Genomic DNA, 20,177 nt, shown 5'->3' on the forward strand with positions numbered 1-20,177 from the left:
TTAACTACCATAAATACTAAAATTACTGAAATAAAGCTAAGCCCTGTATATTTATGAGGTTTAACTTAATTAGTTACTGTTTTAAAACTTTATTAGTTATATTTCTTTGTGATTTATTTCACCTACAGGTGAAATGAAGACCTCTTAAAATCATTGTTTGTTCTTCTTATTAACTCACACCAATTTGAGGTGAGAGATGAAACATTTTTATACAATATCACAAAGTCTAAATGACTGCTTTAAAGATTGTTTTCATTTCTTAAAGGGTTCACGTCAAACAAGCTCAAAAATGCATCAGAGTTTTAGACATTTTCACACAGTCGCTGGCCATCAAGTAAATAAAAACTCTAATTTAAGTCAAGTCAGGTCAAATTTATTTATTTAGCACTTTTCAACAACAAAGTGCTTCACAATATGAAAACACAAAAAATACAGAGTCATCATGAAAATGCTAAACTAAACTTATCTAAAACACAAGTCATACTGAAGATAAACTGAGGAAAACCAAACTAAGGTATAATAAAAGCAAACATAAACCAAACTAGGATTTAATTTAGTCAAATATGTGATCATAATTACCTATTTGGGTTTCTTAACGTGAATCTTTTAAGTACAAAATGTTTTTAAAACACAGCTAATGCCGTTTCATCTACACACTACAGACAAAGTTGAAGAAAATTTGTATAAAATCAGTTTCTCTCCCCTGTAATGGGATACAGGAATACAAAGAAAGAAAGAAATGGGACAACTGCAAAACTCAGACAGTAATAAACCTGTGTTTAAATAAGATTAACCTCCCCACTATAACACTCTACATGGTAATATTTGTTTGATGACTGCACTCGAATTGACTCTGAAGACCCCTGAAACATCGAGAAAAGAAAACTGATTGCAAACATTTCACCTGAAGCTGAAATATGAAGTGATTTTTGTGTTGAAACTCACCTCAGTTGGGAGTATTGGCATCCTGCAGGCGCCACAGCGCGGAGCCTGGACCCTGAAACGACGAGGGAGCGTCAGTGAAAACTGTAAGATTTCCATCAGAGCGTGAGCTAAAAGGCAGGTGAGTTCACCTGTGATAGTCCCTGACGCAGTAAATCCTGTCGTCTGAGTCCACAGCGAAAGGCTGATCCACCAGCTGCCGTCTGCAGACGATGCAGCAGAAACAGGCCGGGTGGTACAACTTCCCACGGGCCTGCAGGGCCTGACAGTAGCACTGATTACTCACATTTTAGTTTACATATATGTGTATAAAAAGGTAAATACTGACCAAATCTGTGATTGAGCTCCCACAGCTGTTACACACCTCTACGGGTGGATAAACTCCAGAGAACTGCAGCAAATCTCATAAAAATCACACAAAAAGTGGACAAAACGCTTTTTTGTCAGGTGAAACAAAAACAATCAAAAGTACAAACTCACCAAGAAGTCATCCTCACAAAAGATTTGCCCCGACGCGGCAAAGAATGGTTTTCCACTGAGCCGTTTGTCTGACAGCAAATAAAAAAAGTGAGCAAATATTAGGCAAACATGAAGCAATCTGAGCGTTTTTTTAATAATGTAAAATAAAATACTCAATTTTAAATAAAAGTTTAGGTTCTTTTTCATCGTGTTGCTTCATCAGAAAAGGTTCTGACAAGAAACCCGAATATATCTACGGCTGTCAAAGCAATCAAAGCTAAATTACCACAAGTTTTTATGAAAAGAGTTCCACAATGCACCTTCCACAACGGTAAAGTTAAAAATACTAACAGGCCACAGAAATGTGAATTTATGATAAAAGAAACAGATCAATTGCTCTCTGTGACATTTTATTTTAGTTTTCAAACTTTCAACAACAACCTATTTACAGTGAAAGGACAAAAGTTTGCTGATTTTAGTGGAAAAGGAGTTTTAAACCATCGGAGAACCAAAACAAGCCTCCCAGATATTTTATTCTGATAAAATAAAAGATTTTAATTCCTTTGACTTGTTGGGTCTGTCGTTTGTTTGTTTCCTTGTGCTTAAAAAGTACATTTATGTCTGTTCTGGGGAACAAAATGAGTCACTTTTCTGCAACGAGTTGCTGAAGAAGAGGTGACGTGGCGCCTTGATGGGAAAATTAGGTTTTATCTCAGTTCGAATCTCACCCTGAGAGAGGATTTTTTGATTTTCCGGCTCATCCTAAAAGGTCAAGGAGCTAAAAGGTGCAGCTGGCCGTCCTTAGGTCTGAAGGGACACCAATAAAGATGACTTAATTAAATATAAACTCCATATTCCCTTATTAAAGTCCTTTATCGATGATTAAATCAGCAGCAGATTCTTTGCAAACATCAAGTTTTATGAATGGTTCAATATTGGTTTACTTTTTGGTAAAAGTTTGTGGCCCTTTTGACCACAACATTGGAATAAAAGTGATAAATTTGGTTATTTAAAGAGGAAAAACTTGCACTGTAAGTAATATGCCCCATTTTAAAGAGACTGTTTCAGCCTGTTTTCTGTTAAAGCTAAAAATGATAAAAACATGACCCATAAAATTAGGCTGCAGTCACACCACGCCCCTCAGAGGGCTGCAGATGGCCCGCTGGCCGCCCCTTGGACACCCCTGTGTTTGCAGAAAGCTCACCGCAGACGCCGCAGGTGAAGCACTCGCTGTGGAACAACCGGCCCATGGCCCAGCAGGCTCCTGCTGCAGCGAGCACAGCGCCGCCGCAGCCCGTGCAGCTCCCTGAACGCACAGGAAATAAAAGCAAATAAAATCGAGAAACCTCTTTTTCTCCTTCAAACGCCCGGGTTGGAGTTTCTCCTCTCACCAAAGCGAAGGCTGGAGCAGGAGCTGGGGTCCATCCTGGGGCCTTCAGAGGGTCTAATTTTACCCTCAGCTGTGAGGGGAGCTGCCCTCCGGGGGGAAACCCGCCTGCAGACCTCCTGATTCCTTCACAGACAGGGACAACTGGCTCAGGGTCAACGTCCAGGCAAATGTGCACTCAAATGTCAAAATAATGCGTTCAAAATGAGGTTTAAATCAATTTATCATCAGTTTTAGTGATGAACTGAGTCAGAACACAGAAAGGATTCGATACTCATACAGGACAAGACTTTATTTGTTGTAATTCTGAAATTATTATTTATTCCTGCAGCTGGTCGTCTCATTTAAATAAAGAAGTTAGTTTTTTTTAAAAGAATATTTTGAGTTTTCTACGTCTGCGTTAAATATTGATCTGAAAAGTGACACGTTCCAGTTGTTAAATCCCCATTTTTTTGTCTAAAATGTTTAAAATTATAAAATAAATATAGCTCCCAATGAGCTCAACTGTTTGTGGTTGTAAGAATAGTGGAGAAAATCCATTATTTTTTATATGTTTGTGTGAATAAACACTGGAAAAAAAGGCTTCAATGAACAAGAAAAAAGTCTGAAAGTATTTTAAAAGTAACGTGTTGAAACAAAATAAAATATCTAAATGGAATATTAATAAATGACCTGTGACCTTTGACCCCATGGACCTTGAAATCAACAGGTCATCATCTCTGACCCATGAGGCGTCCAGCCGTGCAGGTTTGATGTTCCTGCATCAACGCTGCTGAAGCAGAGTTAGAGCAAAAGGGTCAGCTGTGAGGTTGACCTTTGACCCCATGACCTTGAATTCAGTGGTGATCACCCTTGACCAAAGAGGTGTCCAGCTGTGGAGTTTAACATTCCCGTTATACAGCTGCAGAGTTAGAGCACGGGCTGATGTGTGACCTTTGACCTTTGACCGGATCATTACTAAAACCTAATCCCTTGTTCCTTGAACAATTAAGGCAGGCAGGCAGACAGACAGGCAGGCAGACAGACAGACAGACAGACAGACAGACAGACAGACAGACAGACAGACAGACAGACAGGCAGGCAGGCCTTATTTATTTTCTGAATCCTTGTGTCTCTTGAACACTTGGAGGGCGTGGACGATGGGGGGGCTTTTTAAGCAGCTGACGGTCTCTGAGTGTTAAAAGAAACAGAAAGTGTGTGTGTGTGTGTGTGTGTGTGTGTGTGGGCAGTTTGCCCATGAAACTCCCTGCAGCACATGTTAGTCTGATCTGGAGCTCCAGTTACATGAGAGGGGAGGAGAGGTGTGACAGCTGCTGATTCCTCACGGCTCCCAGCCCAACGCCCACTCTGCGTGCTGCCAGACTGGTTCAGCAGAAACACACACACACAAGTGTCATCTGTGTTTGTTCCTGCATGTGTGTGTGTGGAACCATAGCATTCATAAAACAACAGGAAACAGGGAGAACTAACTCAGTTTACTCCCCTTTCTTTGTGCATCTTTTAATCAGTTTGGGGACAGTTAGTATTCAAATATGAGATAAGAGGTGAAACATTTCAGGTGTAACACGTGTGTGTGAGTGTGTGTTGGAGCTGGTCTGGCCCTCAGGTGTTTCTCAGGAATGTCTGCCTCATGAGGCGTGTGGCAGCAGGAGGAAACCTCTGCAGCTCTGGGAGTGTTACTGAAGAAGCTCAGTAAATCATATTTTCATCACTGCTGTGTGAGGAAGGAAAATGAAATGCTCCAGACCAGGCCCAACTTCATTTTTGCATTTTTCCCCCTTTTTCTGCTCATTTGCCTGTTTTAACCGACGCTATTTCCTTTAAATCCACCTGCTGTCCTGCTTTTTTTTCATCCTTTTGTTCCCTCCTGTAAATCCTTTATAACTTTTGATTTGTTATTTCTTCAATTGGTTTAATTTCCAGAAGAATAACACAGTGAACACACCCATCCCTGGCGTCACGTCGGGGGCTTTTTACGCAGCGCGGTGCCAACAGTCTTTGGCGCGTCGCTCATAAACAGGGGGTCCATTGTGGCAAGCCGGCAGAGGGGACTGGCTCTGGTCTTATCAAAGCTGTGGTATCGATGGTGTTTCGGCTGAGCAGCAGGATCCCAGCAGGTCGGAACAGGTAACGCCTCGCGGGCCACGCCCTCCGCGCCGCGCAGCCGCGCCGCAGCGCGCAGGTAACGTCGAGGCGGAAGTGGCTGTCAGCGCCGAGCCTGCTGTCGGAAAGGGACTGAAAATGCACTCGTTTGTCTGAACTTCCACTTCAGACCTTGGGTTTTCTTTTCTTTTTTTAAAAAAATATCTTTACATCTTTAACAAAGGAAAGTGGAGTTCGGGGAACATGCGGCTCTGTGGAACATGCGCGCTCCTCCTGGGGCTTTCACTCCTCACGTCTCTGGACTCCACAGGTGAGAAAATAATATTTGGAAATGTTTAAAAGTTGGTTATTTTTTTACACGTGATTTTACCAAAAAAGCAAACCCTCATCAGTTCTCATCCTCAGCTGAAAACGTGTCTTTATTCTGTCCAACATGGGGATAATAAGAGCGCAGGTTGAAGCAGGACTCCTCCTCCTCCTCCTCACTGAGGAGCAACAGCTTTGTGTTTGTTATTTGGGAAAATCACAGAGAACATTAAGAGGATAATGTTTAATTCAAAACAAGCACTCTCCTCTGTTTTCAAATGGTCTATGAGGCGTTTATGGAGCTTCCTGGAGGCATGAATTCATCCCAGCTTCATTAATTATTGACCAGCAATCTGCTGCTGAACTATGAATCTGCCTGGCGTTTTATGACAGCTCACAGATTTAATCTCTGAGTCATCTTTTCTTTAATTCAATCTCATTTTAACCTGTTCTGGAAGAAGTCCTTAGCTGCAGGATGGATTTAAACTGTGTTTTATGGTCGTCGGGATCTTAAAATCTGAAGTTTTGCTTCTGCGCCCACTGTTTCTTGTCACAAGAGGCACTAAAACCTGCATTTTTATTAAAAGAGTCGATCATTCTTCGTTCTTCTGATGATTCCTTTAACACGTGTTGGCTTAGAGTTTGCAACACAGATGCTGTAAAATGGTCAGAGGGGGGAGTTTGCAGTCGAGACCAAAGGGAGATTTGGCATTTTGACAGTTTGTTCAAACAAAACGGTGAAAATTAGAATAAAAGGTTTGAATCAATGAACCCAACCTGCTTTGTGTCAACACTTGGCACGGTGTCGGACCAGCCGGGAGGTTTCAAAGCTACAGGCTTTGACTGCACATGAGATATTACGACGTCAAAAAGTGGGGGAAAAAAAAAGAAAGATCCCAAACTAGTTTCTAAAACACGGCTGAGTGCGGAAGTAACCTCACCCTCCCCTGAATCCAGATCAGAGCGTCTGTGGAAGAACGTGCAGCCTGAGACTCTACACGGATGTTGTAATACAGTCGTGTCAACACAGAGCAGAATTTCAGACCGACATCTTAAAAAAATCAACCTCAAAGTGTTTAAGAGCGACCCGGGGCCTGAAATACAATCAGCTCTGCTTTTAATAAGAGAAGAAGAAGAACCACCTCCAGTGGAACCGAAGTTGCGGTAGAGCTTTACAACTTCTCTGAATCATCCTTTATGAGCGCCGTATTAATCTGCTGTCATTTACAGGAAATGAGAAAGGCGTGCCTGTCAACACTGTCTCTTCACAAACCTGTTGTTTCACATAAAGAGACAGTTCAGATCTTTGGAACGGCGTTCTGTGGATCAGTCGAAGCATGCCGTCTATGGTGGACCGCTCTTTGAATGAAGTCGTTTGATTTCAATCAGGTTGACGAGCTAATGGCTGGTGTGAAAGGTCCGAGATCGAAGTGGATTGTTCTCTTAGAAAGAGCTTCAATCTAACAACATATAGGTTCTTGCCGACACTGTTTTATAAACTTTTAGGCCCCTTTCAGACAGGAAGTCAATTTATGTGCATGTGGAGCGAGCCAGCAGCTCCAGAGCCTAAATTTCCTGAATCAATAACTGCACAAATGTTACAATTTGCATGAGAAAGGACAGGCTGCATGTCGCCTAATATTTACTTTATTATTATTAAAGTAAAACAGTTCGGTCTGATAATTAAGGTAAAACTGGTATGGTAAAACTTCTGTGAAGAAATTCTAAAAAAAACATACAACTATATATATATATATATATATATATATATATATATATATATGTTAAACTCTTTGATTAAGATTATAAAACCACAGAACTGACGTCTGAGCAGCAGACAGGAAGCTGCAGAATCAGATAAATAAAATCCACCTGTGGTTGATAAAGATCATTACAGATACAGAAAATGGTCCGACCATGTAGAAGAAACTGTCCTGTTGTTTATCTCTCCTCTTTGTCTTTAATTTTCTGTTCTGTTCATGTCTGCTCCGCTCCAAGCTGCTGACTGATCCTTTATCTTCTAGTTTTACTCTCATAAATGGATTTTTAAGGAGAAAAGCTCCACGGTTGGACACAGAAGGTTTTGCTGCATTAAATAAGATCAGGTGAGGTGGTCGTACCACTGATCTGAAACCAGCAGAATGAGCCTCAGTTGGAGCCGCCCTGCAGTCCTGATGACCTCTGACAGGGTGACAAGTTAAATCTACTGACCCTGTAACTATAAATAAGTCAAAAACTGAGAACGAATCACGAAAAAATGTTTTGATTTCCATTTAAAATGGTCAAAATAGTTAAAAAAATACAGAACAAAACAATACGCAGCAAGCTGAGCTGAAGTAATTCAGTGTTTATTGGGAGGAACTAGTTTGTGGGGCGAATGATTTGTCATTTATTTAAATATGGACCGGCCGTACCGTCTTGCAGCACGACTCTGTACCGTCACGCAGAAAGAATCCCACCAACACGTTGAACTCCGCAGCCTTAATTCAGTTCAGCCTCTGAATCTCAGGAGGCCACGCCGCTCTCTGCTCAGCCTGAGATGAACGTGGAGGCATTCGTTGCAGCTGAAGGAGCCTAAAATCCCTGAACTCTGAGGGTATTATGAGCATACGCTGCAACGCTTCTCCTCCTCGTCTGTAAACGTAACGCAGACCTTTTATCTGGAAACCTGACATATTCGTGCAGCATTCCAGCTGCGACTGGAAGAACCAGCTGTTTTCTGGATGTCTTTTTGGTCTCCAGGCAAACAGCCTGAACTTCAGCACAGTTTGTTAGCTCGAGTGCCCTTCTTCCCCGTTCTGGGCTCTGGTCCTGCGGCGTACGCCGTTCTACACCTTAATCTGCTATCATGTTTGCATTACTGGTTATTCCAGCAGAAATACCTGCAGCAGAAGGGCTACTGCTAGCTGCTGCTGTTCATGCTCGCTAATAATAGAATTCTGTGTACACAATTTTGCAATGCAAAGCTGACAGCAATGTGAAGGTTCATAAAGTAGCGTTTGCATAAACTGCTTTGGATGTTTTTGTTTTAAGACGGCAACAATCCACTTCATTTCCCCCATTAGCTCCAAGCTGAGGCCATTCACAGATCCGTCTACAGCAGGTGAGATGTGTGTTTTCTAATAAATTGAATCGTAATGTTTGGTCTGTTTCCTCAGAGTCCTTGCAGGCGGTGGTGCGACCAAACAAAGGTTCGATTGTGGAGGTGTCCACCAAGAAGCCCTTGGCTGAGTGCGCGGTGTGCAAAGTGAGTGGGGCAAATGGCACCCAGACCTCCTGCGACTCGTCTCTGTCTCTGCAGCATGAAGCTGAAGCCAACCTGCTGTTCAACTGCTCCCAGCAGTCATACGCTGTGACAATTACCGAGACTATTGGTGAGTTCACGCAACAAACGGCCGCAGCAGGTTTTATTGTTCAACTCTTTAACGTAGGTTTTAAAAAAAATTAAAAAATAAAATTGTTGCCTTATTCGAAAGATTTCAGGAAGTCTTTATAGATTGTAGAGGTGTATGTAGTTTGGTTATCTCTCTGTTAGCAGATCTACGCAGAAATTACCGGGCCAAACGTTGTGAAACTTTGTTGAGAGGTGTATTGTGTAAACAGACGGAGAATATTATATTTTACATTTGATCTTAACCAATTGTTTATTTTTAAATTACTAAAAAAAAGCCTCTGACAGTGAACGTGCCTCCAGATTAGCTTCTAATGATGTCGTCATAAAACAAGTTGCTTCTGGTTTAGTTAGACACCAGCTTTGGTTTCCAGCCTTTTATTTCCTGCTGCTTTTGTGTAAGAAATGTCCTTCATATCGAGAAGAAATCAATGTCTAACCGATCATATCGTTGTCTGTAACCACAATGCAGATTGCACTGAGAGTACCTGCAGCCCTCAGACAGTAGAAGTCCAATCATCCATCCTGACGGAGTTCCACCGAACCTTCATTTGGGAGCTGAAGGCACCTGAGAAGATATTCGTCAGCCTGGCCGTTCTTGGAGAAGGACTGGTGGCGACATCGCAACCTTGCAGGGACGGATTGCAGTTTTCGGTAGACCTTTCCAAAGCCAACATCAAGGAGCAGACTGTGTATTGTCACGGTGGCTCTGTGAGCCACTTTGACCTGGTCAGCGAGGCCGCCGTGTCCCTTGAAGTCAAGCCAGAGACGCAGGTGCCGCCCATGTTGTTTCAGGCCTCCTCTGGACCTTTAAGTAAGAACAACTTCCTGTACAAACTCTTTAAAAAAAGATAAAAGTTTTAACACATTTAACTGGGCGTGCACCAGCTCTGTTTAAGGATGATCTCTAGTTATAAATATTCAGTGTTTTCACTCCATTCAGACACTAAAAGCTACCGTTGGTGTTATTGACGTTTGCTATAACTCTAAATATATGTTTTATGTCAGCATTTATTAACTAAGAACCAGGTTTTGAATTGATATGCTTGACAGCTTTTAGGTTTAGCCAGTGAGGTTAAAACTCCTAATATGACAAGCAGACTGGGACATTAGCTAAATCCTGATCAAAGCTACTTTCGATGGTTTAAACCAAAAAAAAAAAAAGGGGCTATTTTAGCTATGAACTGTATGAGATTTAATGCATGAATGAGTGAACTTTAGGGGTGGTAAAAGATGGATTTAGGAATGAACCAAGCACATATATGCTAACAGTTATATTTTGGCACACACGTTAGCATCGTTCATGCTAAAGCCTTGGGGTGTCTTGACTTTGAAGGGGGGGAAAGCGAATTAGTAGGACTATCTCTGAAAATCGACGTTTTCTTTCGAAAACAATCTTCAAATTAAGTTTTAAAGCAAATTAGACAATCAGATTCAACACTATGAATGCTAATTGGCATGTGGCTAACTGCAGCTAAGTTCGTTTGCAGCCGGTTGTGCGTGCCCACCGGCATTCCCAGGCGTTTAAAAAAAAGGTTTTATGTCTTTACGCTTGTTTCAGCGAAACCAGAAGCCGTAAGCATCGACCCCGGTTTCACTGTTGTCCTGAGCCGTGACGCGGGGGCGCCAGAGTGTGAAGTATGCGTCCTCGGTGGCTCCGCTCCTGATTGTAGCGCCACAGAAAAGACGCTAAAGAGCGCCGAAAAGATCTCAGTGGCGTTTCGCTGCCTGAAATCTCAGGACGTGTTCAGTGTGAAGATGACATCAAAAATAGGTGAGAAACTGTATGAGGGTTTATTTTAATTAGTGTCTCTTTTGGTTTTTATTTGGTTATTTTAGGTTAACTCTCCATTACTGTAAATATTTATGTATAAAAGTCAGAAAACAAGTTCCTTAATTATTTAATTCATGCTTAAATCCTTTAGAAATGCTAACAGAATTGATTTTTTTGTTTATTTAGTGATTTGTTTCAGCTTTTCTTTTAGTTTTTAATGATTTGAGTCTTTATTTTGTTCTTTATGTTGCTGAAATCCTTGGCTCTTTCTCTTGTTATTTTGTTTTTTTTTCCCTTAGGCTGCACAAAGAGCTCCTGCACTCCTGCTGCAGCTGAAGTTGATCCAAACCTTTTCAAGGACTTCAAAAGAACCATAAAGTGGGACATTAATGTCCCAGACAGAACGCTCTTATCTTTGGACTTTCCTAGTTATGGACTAAAGGACAATTCTGCCATGGGAAAATGCCAGAATGGCTTTCAGCACACCGTGAGTACCACCAAGTACGATGGAACGATCCAAATGAAGACTTACTGCAAAGATGGGACAGCGTCTAAGCTTGAAAATCTGCTTGGAGCGACGACCGTGACGGTTGAAGTGCCCAAAGGAGGAGAACTGACCGAAAAGACTGCGTTCAACGTCAAAGCAGCTCCAAGACGTGAGTAAATACTAAACATCATTTTTTCGAAAAACAGTTAAATCTACTTTTTTTTTCCTTTTCCTGAAGAAGAACCAAGAACACCATGTCCTCATACGTTTTGCCTTTAGGCGGGAGGACAATGTCTGTGACCTCTGACCCCAACACCATAATCATCATCACCAAGGTGACGGCAGATCCTGACTGCAGGGTGTGTGTCAACGAGGGGTCCAAACAAAAATGCAACCCACAGACCCTACGTCTGACTGACCCTCACAACGCGTCGGTTGAGTTTACGTGCCCACAACCTCAGGATGTCTTCAATGTGGAGATAAACAGAGAGATCGGTACGGAGATTTAAGATATTTTTGGGAATGGGATTGTCCTATGTATCCTGTTGGTTGTAAAACTGGTATTTAAAGATGAAATGCCAAAGCTGTGTGTTGTGCACTGAGTAATGCAGATAAAACTGATGACTCTCCAATGAGTTTCCAAGAATAAACAAATTTAGGAACCCTTGTGACAATAATCGTCATCTCTCTCATGTTCTGCCTTTTAGACTGCACGCCAAGATCCTGTCCTGACGGTAGCGTTCATGCCGAGAACACGTTTTTCCCCGACTTCAATCGGACCTTCACCTGGGACCTGAAGATCGTCTCCACCCAGGCCGTCCAGCTGGACTTTCCGGAACCGGGAATGCGACAGATTTCCAACGAGGAGATGTGTCCGGACGACCACACGTACTCCGTCATCGTCTATCTGCGCTCGGGGCCGGCAAACATCGGGAATTTTTGCAAAGGAGGGCCCGTGACCACGATACTGGCTCTTTACAGGGGCCGCGTGGGCATGCACGTGCCCGGGAACGCCAAGCTGTACCCGGTCGACTTCAAACTTAACGCCGGACCTAAGACCGACAGTAAGTCTGTTTGATGCGGTTGTTGTACACTTGTGTTTTCATCCATCTAATAGTCGACTAAGATGTCACAGGACATCAAATATCTCTCTTTGTATATTAGGACATGTTCATGGAGGTAATTTACTGTCTTTAATCAGGAGCGTACAGTTTTAATTTAAGAGCAGGAGTTCTTGATTTTGAACACAGACATTACATTTCTCTCCCTTTTAATGTAGTGGGGGAAATGGATCAGTGCTTCTAACATGGCTAACAAACATGTTTCTGATATTTATACTTCTTTGTCCTGAATACGCATGGTTACCTCATAAACCAGAAAACAATCATTGATTAGGCCCGGTCCCAATCTTCGCCCTCCACCCTACGCCCCTCTATAAAGCGTGTGCTCAGTCAAAGTGCACAGAAGGGTTCGTGTGCAGCAGGTTACAAGCATGCAAGAATTGGAGAATTGGGACAGAACAGGTTACATCGTCGACTTGCGCCTCTGGGCCGTAACTGTGATATCCAACATGGCGGACCGGTCGCTGTTTTGGTATTTTAAGACGGTGCCAGTACGATTTTTAAAGTACAGTTTAGGTATTTTTGCTTTCCGAAGTCATTGCAGGAGATATTTGGCTGTTCAAATGTGTTTTGTTATGACTTGTTGATAGTTGTACAGCAGAGTGAAACAAGAATTATTTCAACGCTTTACATTTGGAAGCTGCTTTTTTCATGACGGATGCAGCTCACTCTGTCACCACGGCCATATTTCTGCCGTTTAATTCAAAACCCTTTCATTGTCAATAAAGATAATTTTAAAAAATCAAAACGTCACATGCAGCGATGAATTGTGGGTAAATACTTCGCCGAAGTCTGCCTGGATGTGGGCTTAGGATGTAGTACACAAAGGGGGCGGGGCTAAAGAGCCCTCCAAAGAATTGGGACACACCACGCACTCAAACCCTTTAGCATGAACGCGCATTTGAAGAACACGAGGGTGGAAGTGCGAGTATTGGGACCGGGCCTTAGTTTGGAGTCAAGGAGGCTGCCGCAGCTAATCAACCTTAGCCAACATAAAAATGTCTGTAAGTCATTTATACAGAAATTGAGCTAAAATTTGGTGTGGTAGTAGCTCAAAGTCACCTCCAACAGAAACTCTGAGCACTAACAGATCTGTGTTCAAAACTTTGGCATACAAGAAGGCAGGTGATTTCCATTTCTTCATTTACGTTTGTTGTCCACATTTCAGTTCTGTTCTTTTGCACCTAAAGAATAAAATAGAATAAAATATGTCTCGTTGTGAGCATTGAAGATAAAGAAGTTAAAAAACACCAGATGTCCTTACTTTTTATGTTTCTAACCACAGTGCTCTCTGCTCGTCTCTCCTCAGAGGTGGCCACGGTGAAGGCCAGTCTACCGCGAGGCGTATCGAACACCAGGTTCATCACGCCGAACTACCCGGCAGATTTCCCCGACCTCCAGCAGATCCAGTGGGACTTCAAGGTGCCCGGCATGCACAACTACACAGTCCACTTTCTCGACCGCACGGAGCCCGAGTGCCTCGCAGGCAACGTGGAAGTGGAGTATCGGAACGGCAAGGAGGTGAAACGGACCCTGACGAGCCCTCAGCCTCAGCACCAGCAGGGCGACTTCAGCATGGTGCTGAAGAACTGCCAAACCAACAAGACCCTGCAAGGACTCAGCTTGAGCTACAACGTCTCTGTGATGAGAAGCGGTCATCCAGGTACAACACGGAGGGGGGAACAAAATGGCTGCCAAGCATTTTTGTGCTCTTAATTAACGAGTTTAAATGACCAACCAGATTTGGGTTATCCTTTTTAAAGTCTGTGATTGTTCAGTGCAAAGGGACAAGTGTTTATTTAAAAGTTAAACGTAATATAGAGCTGGTGAATGTGTCTTTTTAAAGGCCGGGTTAATGTGTACACAGCAGGGAATTCAAAGAGGAAGCTACATGGAGTTTTCATGTTTATTTAATCTCCGCCTCTGTAGAAACCAGGTTTGTTTTGACCTCATGGCACAGAAATCTGTTCAGAAGAAAAGGCTGTAAAAACACTGACAATCGGCGTTATGGGTATGAAGTGCAATAAATATGTTCCTTTTTTATTTTTCTCTTTCACTTCTAAGAAACATGGTGTGAAAAGCAGATGGAAACAAATGTTTTTTTGAACAAATTGCAGAAAATGCAATGTTTTGTTGTCTTTGTTTCAAAAAAAGCTACCCTTAATGTTTGTATGGGTGATTTTTATCTCATAAAACCTGAAGTAATACATGCAGATATGCAAGAAATGAGGTCAAAAATCTTACAGATTTAGTTGGTGAATATTTAAACACCATTACAAGAAGGAGCTAAATGAAGGTTTTGCCTTTGGTACGCTGAAATATTCTGTCTGTGTTGTGTGTTTTTCTGTTAGTTCTCTGTACGGTGGATCTAACCAAACACCAAGGAGTCTCCCTGCACATCCAGAAGATCGGTTCTGACCCGTATTGTGAGATCAGCATAAACTCTGAGGTGAAAGACGAGATAATCATGGCTGCGGGAACCACGGCTCATCTCTCCTTCCTCGACTGTCCAAATGATGACATCCGCCTGACTGCGAGCCAAAAAAAGAGTAAGATATTTCTACAGATTTCTGTCGTTTATGTAAAGAGCTTCTTGATCCTGATACAGAGAAAATACAGTTTAACGGAAAAGACATGTTGAGACTGATACAACTTTTTTATAGAAACCTTCGGGCTCCATCTTGGAAAGTTAACTCACCGTACAACTAGCACAGGGGTCTCCGATCCTGGTCCTCGAGGGCCACCATCCTGCAGGTTTTACTTGTTTCTCTGCTCCAACACACCTGATCTGAATCAATGGGTGATTAACAGGCTTCTGCAGAACATGAAGAGGTGATTTAACCTCTGAATCAGGTGTTGGAGCAGAGGAACAAGTAAAACCTGCAGGATGGTGGCCCTCGAGGACCAGGATTGGACACCCCTGAACTAGCAGCACAAACCTCTGCCAAGACCATCATTAAAAAAAAAAAAAACAGTGTTTTGACTTAATGTTGCTAACAGGCAAACCAACAGACATGACCAAAACCATAACCCCTTTGGCGGCGGTAACAAAGGGGCCACCCGTGACCTTGAAATCAATAGGAATCATCCGTGATCCGTGAGGTGACATGGTTTCAGAGTCACCTGCGACTTTGACCTTTGGATCACAACCAAAATTGAATTGGTTCTTTATTTTGACAACCCCGACACTTCCTGAATATTTCATCCAAATCTATTATTAAGTTCAAGTAATCTTGCTAACAGACGGACGGACAAACAAACCATCTGTCCGAAAACACGACGAAGAAGTAACCAGTTGCAGTTTTTTTTTTTTTTTTTCTTTGCTGCTGTATTTGTACTGTTTGTTTGGCCTGTTGGCTCTGGTTCTGACCTGAAGGAACCCAGTTGTATTTTGATGGTGGCTTGGAAACCAAAGGGAGCTTAAAGTTGAAGGTTTTCTCTGTTTAAGGCAAAACAGAACCTTTGGATCCGACCGGTTAACGTCCCATGTTTACGCCTGAAGGCCTAAACTTTTTATGCTTTTCTAATCTCTCAGATGTGACAAAATATGCTGTAATGAGTCGTTTTTAAGTTTATTTTGATCACTGGAGACCATCTTAAAGACCTCCACCTGGCTTTCCGTGACCCACACTGGGGTCCTGACCGCAACTTTGGGTTTCAGTGATCTGAACCGGGTCGGGTCTTCATGAACAGTTAGAATCCACTGCATTGAGCAGATAGTATGTGTGAATGCTTGGCACTTGTATTCATGTTCTGACAATGAGAAATGTTCAAAATACTGGGAAGCCCTGCTGTTTGTGTTGTTTTTTCCCAAAAGAAATGTCTTATCTGAGTCTCTGTTCGTGTCTTTGTAGTCATGACATGCCCAAGTGGGACATCATGCCCGTCTGAGTCTCTCGTGGTCCCCTCGCTGGATTCCTGTCTGCCGATGCCCCTCCACAGCTTCACCTGGGTCCTGAACACCGAGAACAAGACGCTGGACCTGGTGTCCCCCGCGGGGAGTCTCCAACAGTCCCTGCCGGGACAGGAGTGCAATCGGTCGCTCTTGCTGCATGTGGCCCAGGCCAACGGGTTCTCTGTCGGAGATTTCTGCTCAAACGGCGTGATCCAGAAAATCCAAGTGCGCTCCAATGTCTCCAGTGTCTCCAGTGTCTCCGTGATGGCAATGGCGCCACACTTCAGCAAGACCAGGGAGCCCGTACTCAATGTCAGCGTCAGTCCAAAAATCTCAGGTAAGACGAGCCGAACACTGCAAACCGACAACTTATCTCGACATTTACTCCTAACTGTAAAACCAAAAATCACTCAAGTAAAATATTAACCTGTTGTCCTTTCCTTGAGTAAAAAAAAAAAAGATAGGAGCTTCTGTCAGATTAATTTCAGAAGGTCTGAGGAATGGAGGAGAAGTGCGTTGGCGCCGGTCTTTAAGAACAAGGGTGATGTTCAGAGTTGTAGCAACTGCAGAGAAATGAAGTTGATGAATCACTAATCTAGACCTGGACAAGAAGGGACTATTTGTGAGCAGCAGTTTGGTTTTATGCCAAGAAGGAGCACCACAGACGCCATCTTTGCTGTGAGGATGCTGATGGAGACGTACAGGGAGGGTCAGAAGGAGCTTCAATCCGACAGGGTGCAGAGGAATATCTTTTTATTTCCAGACTGACCCTAAAGAAGTTCCTATTGATCAAAATCACTTTAAATAACTACAAGAAAGTCTGGGTCCTTGGAAGCAAAAGAAACGAGGAATGGATCAAGACTTTTGCACAGCGCTGTAAATGGCCGGCGAACACAGCGACGGCGCCTTCGGCTGTTTTTGGGGCAACGTTCATGTTCCTCTGGTTTGTCATTTTTAACACGGTAAAATAAAAGTTCCGTTTGCGCCGCTTCCTCGGAGCGAGCTGCAACGAAAGGCAACGGAGAAAAAAACGCCGATAAAATGTTCTGACTCACCTAACTGCCAGTTGTGCTGTCGCTGGGTTCTCCTACGGTTTATCAGCGCCTGAATGCAACGTGTTCAGACTTGCTCCCCGGCTGTTTTTCTCCGTCTTGTTGAAACACTGAAGCTGTTTAACATCAACGATATTTAAAATCCGAAAGGCAAAAAAAAGGTGACATTATTCGTTTAATTTAGATAAACTTAATATTTATACTCTCATATTATGTTATAGGCTTCAAATATTGTAAATCATCGCTGGGCTTTAGTAGTTTTATTTGTCATCAGATCATTTAGTTTGTGAAACAAGTTTCTTAAAGAAGGTCCAAATGATTATTTCTGTAAAAACTGATAATAATGACTCGCTGCTGTGTTTTATGTCCAACTTCCAGCCTCCACACAGGGGCAGTGTTGTACATTTAAACATCAGCTCACGTTTAAACTCCGACTTCTTCTCAGAAACCATCATCTACAGAGTCAACCTGGTGACGGCGGCCCCCACCCTGCTGGCCTCCCCCAACTGGCCTCGGGGCATGAGACCTTACTCCATCGTTTCCTGGATCGTCGCCGTTCCCGCCGGGTACCAGGCGCACCTGCGCTTCGTCAACGTCAGCCAGCCCAAGTGTAAGAACCTGCACGCCAGCGTCAAGGTGCAGATGCTGAACCAGAGGGAAGAGCTCATGACCCGCCGCGAAGACGAGGAGATAGTTGATTTAACGGTGCCGCAGAGTTTCTACCTGAACATGTCCAACTGTAAACCAGAGGAGGGCAACTTTAGTGCCACGGTCCAAATCATTCTTCAGAAGAAGACCAGTAAGTGATTGTTTTAGTCTGGCACATGAAGCATTCTCCCTGCCACAAACTTGAATTTAACTTTGGTTGTTTTTTGGCAGATTTATTGGCCATCCTCCTCGGCTTGGCGGGGGGTCTCCTGCTTTTATTGACAGTGCTGGCTGTTGTTTGTGTTCTTTACAAGTAAGTGCACCGCAAATTAATCCTTTCCCCTTAAAATGAAGACTTTATAAAGAGAAAGAAGAGATTTTGGGTACAACTGAACCGGCGAACAGCCGAATGTTTCAACTCGTAGATCAGGGGTCTCCAATCCTGGTCCTGGAGGGCCACCATCCTGCATGTTTTCCTTGTTTCTCTGCTCCAACACACCTGATCCAGTGGTTAAATCACCTCTTCATGTTCTGCAGAAGCCTGTTGATCACCCATTGATTCAAATCAGGTGTGTTGGAGCAGAGGAACAAGTAAAACCTGCAGGATGAGGCCCTCCAGGACCAGGATTGGAGACCACTGCATAGATGGTCCCTAATCCCGGCGTTGTGTTGATGCCTGCTTCTTCCATTGAAATCTAACCCCCACCTTTTTCCCAGCACCGCCCAACTTAAAGCACCTGCTGCGCTCTCACACCGTCGTTTAAAACCCGTCCTTAAAGTTCACTAAACGTATATTTTTATTCCTCCGCCTGGCCCTCGTCGGGCTCCGTGTATAACCTGCTGATTGCTCTGCTCTTATTTCTGTATTTCTTTTTTTTTCCCCGACAGGAAAAAGAAACGTAAGAAGGAAGCGGACATCTTCCGTCCAAACGACCATCACTTCATCAAAGCCCGAGCCAACAGTGACTCTCACGTCTACGACTACATAGACGGGAACTTTGCCCGCCCCTACCTGCTGGACGACAAACATGACTTCACACAAGGCATGCAGGTGGACAGCTACCAGACGTTCACAGGCCCCACTGATAAAACACTGCCCGTCATTAACGAGCCGGAGCCGGAGCCCGAGATGGAGCAGTATTCCACGTTCCTGGACCCCGCCGAGTCTTTCATCCCGTCCCGCCCGCGCACCCCCATCGGCCGGCAGGACAGCCTCGGCTTCCAGGACCGCAGGCTGATGGACAGCGAGCTCTTCACGTTCAAAAGCACGGGCGACTTCAACACGATCCGGCTCTCCGGCGCCGATCTGGAGCCTCAGCCAGAGGAGACCTTGTAGTTTGTTCGGCCTCGATCTGCCAGATGGACGGCTTTTACTAAAACCCCCCTTTCTGCTGCGAGTCTGAGGACCGAGGTCCGTCTCAGGGAGTCCTCCTGAAAGCCGAACTCCTTCCTGGAGCGTTAAGAGAAGACTTTCATCTTTACAGGAGGAGTTTTGAGGAAAGGGAGAGGATTCGCTGTTTTCTGCTTCATATGAATCTGCAGCCAGCAGCTGAGAAACTGAGAACAAGGATCAGGTTCTGAGAGGTTCTTACAGCAGCTGGGCTGTTTTTGCTCATTTTCAGCTTGTGCATTAAAACAAAAAACAAAAAAACTCATAAGAAGGATGACTTTTGCAGAGGACTGATCCCACGTATGATCAGCCAGTCAGATTTTCAGTGAGGAAACACGATCAATACGCACTAAATTGAAATAAAATTTAAAGTTTTAGCTTCGAAGGATTTATGAAAATCTTTCCCTACATTTTTGGTTCATAATTTGTCTTTTTGCCGTCTTGTTTTGTCCCGTTTCTTGGGGTGCTGTGTTCAGAACCAAACAGTTCTCTGATGTTTTTAACCCTCGTTCCTCACTTTCACCGTTTATTTTTTAAAGGAGCAAAACAACTCTGTGTTTATTGAAACAAATACTTATTTTCTGTGAAATTCGGAGTGTTTTCCTCATGTTTGACCAAAGTCATGAACCTGTTTTGTGAGCAAAATGTACAAAACTTCAACCTGACATCTTTGAGCTTTTTTTTTTTTTTTTTTTTTAAATTGGATAAAACAACTTTGATGTTTTTCTTCAGACCTTTTTAAAGTGGGGCTCTGTGGAGAGGTATGAACAGTTACTGTCTTACCTGTTGTAGATAAGTCAGGTTGGAGAAATAGTTGAATTTTGACATAATTCCTCCAAATTAAGGTCGTTCAAAAAGCGATCTGCGACAGGTAAGATATTGATTGTAAGCTGTCAACAGGACCTCACTAAGATCTGCACTGTCCCTTTAAGAGGATTTTTGTTTAAAATGTTGTTTTTTTTAAGGATGTGTTGTGTTAACATGTTGTCTTTTAACTTCCAGCAAAAAGAAACAAGAAAACACCAAAGTTTTTCTGTGACGCTCCTTAGAAAATCTGCAAATATTGGTGTTTTTTTGTTGTTGTTGTCTTTACTGTAAATACAATTTAGTGCTTTGTTTTGTTTTTTTTTCCAAATAAAGTCAGAGGGGACAAAGTTGACTCGCTGACTCGACGCCTGCTTTCACACCACCTAAACAACGGCGGGGTAATTTTCCGAGGCGC

The 20,177-nt window shown here is 43.2% G+C and overlaps 2 protein-coding genes across 2 annotated transcripts; one reads left to right on the top strand and one right to left on the bottom strand.

The window, feature by feature from the left end:
* Nucleotides 1-436: 436 nt before the first annotated feature.
* On the bottom strand, nucleotides 437-2,898 carry limd1b (LIM domains containing 1b). Its single transcript, XM_017422489.3, has 7 exons — nucleotides 2,793-2,898; nucleotides 2,606-2,707; nucleotides 1,423-1,490; nucleotides 1,271-1,333; nucleotides 1,074-1,204; nucleotides 946-997; nucleotides 437-863 (listed from the first exon to the last, which is right to left on the bottom strand). The coding sequence occupies exons 1-7, from the start codon at nucleotides 2,824-2,826 to the stop codon at nucleotides 780-782; spliced, it is 534 nt and encodes a 177-aa protein (XP_017277978.1). The 5' UTR covers nucleotides 2,827-2,898; the 3' UTR covers nucleotides 437-779.
* Nucleotides 2,899-4,546: 1,648 nt separating this feature from the next.
* cdcp1b (CUB domain containing protein 1b) lies at nucleotides 4,547-20,114 on the top strand. Its single transcript, XM_017419529.3, has 13 exons — nucleotides 4,547-5,201; nucleotides 8,356-8,571; nucleotides 9,061-9,402; nucleotides 10,150-10,362; nucleotides 10,662-11,018; nucleotides 11,129-11,344; nucleotides 11,557-11,913; nucleotides 13,280-13,633; nucleotides 14,322-14,519; nucleotides 15,825-16,202; nucleotides 17,363-17,716; nucleotides 17,797-17,878; nucleotides 18,454-20,114. Exons 1-13 carry the CDS (start codon nucleotides 5,135-5,137, stop codon nucleotides 18,899-18,901), a joined length of 3,582 nt encoding a protein of 1,193 aa, XP_017275018.1. The 5' UTR covers nucleotides 4,547-5,134; the 3' UTR covers nucleotides 18,902-20,114.
* The last annotated feature ends 63 nt before the right edge of the window (nucleotides 20,115-20,177 follow it).

This window comes from Kryptolebias marmoratus, linkage group LG5 (assembly GCF_001649575.2).
Source record: "Kryptolebias marmoratus isolate JLee-2015 linkage group LG5, ASM164957v2, whole genome shotgun sequence".
NCBI lineage: Eukaryota > Metazoa > Chordata > Actinopteri > Cyprinodontiformes > Rivulidae > Kryptolebias > Kryptolebias marmoratus.

Bases quoted from the DNA above. Each gene is read 5' to 3' on its own strand.
- cdcp1b (XM_017419529.3), top strand. From the start codon at position 5,135: ATGCGGCTCTGTGGAACATGCGCGCTCCTCCTGGGGCTTTCACTCCTC. The intron at 13,634-14,321 runs GTACAACACGGA...TTTTTCTGTTAG, and splicing joins GATGAGAAGCGGTCATCCAG to TTCTCTGTACGGTGGATCTA. The intron at 17,879-18,453 runs GTAAGTGCACCG...TTTCCCCGACAG, and splicing joins GTTGTTTGTGTTCTTTACAA to GAAAAAGAAACGTAAGAAGG.
- limd1b (XM_017422489.3), bottom strand. From the start codon at position 2,826: ATGGACCCCAGCTCCTGCTCCAGCCTTCGCTTTG. The intron at 1,491-2,605 runs GTGAGCTTTCTG...ATTTGCTGTCAG, and splicing joins CTTCACCTGCGGCGTCTGCG to ACAAACGGCTCAGTGGAAAA. The intron at 864-945 runs GTGAGTTTCAAC...TCGATGTTTCAG, and splicing joins TGCCAATACTCCCAACTGAG to GGGTCTTCAGAGTCAATTCG.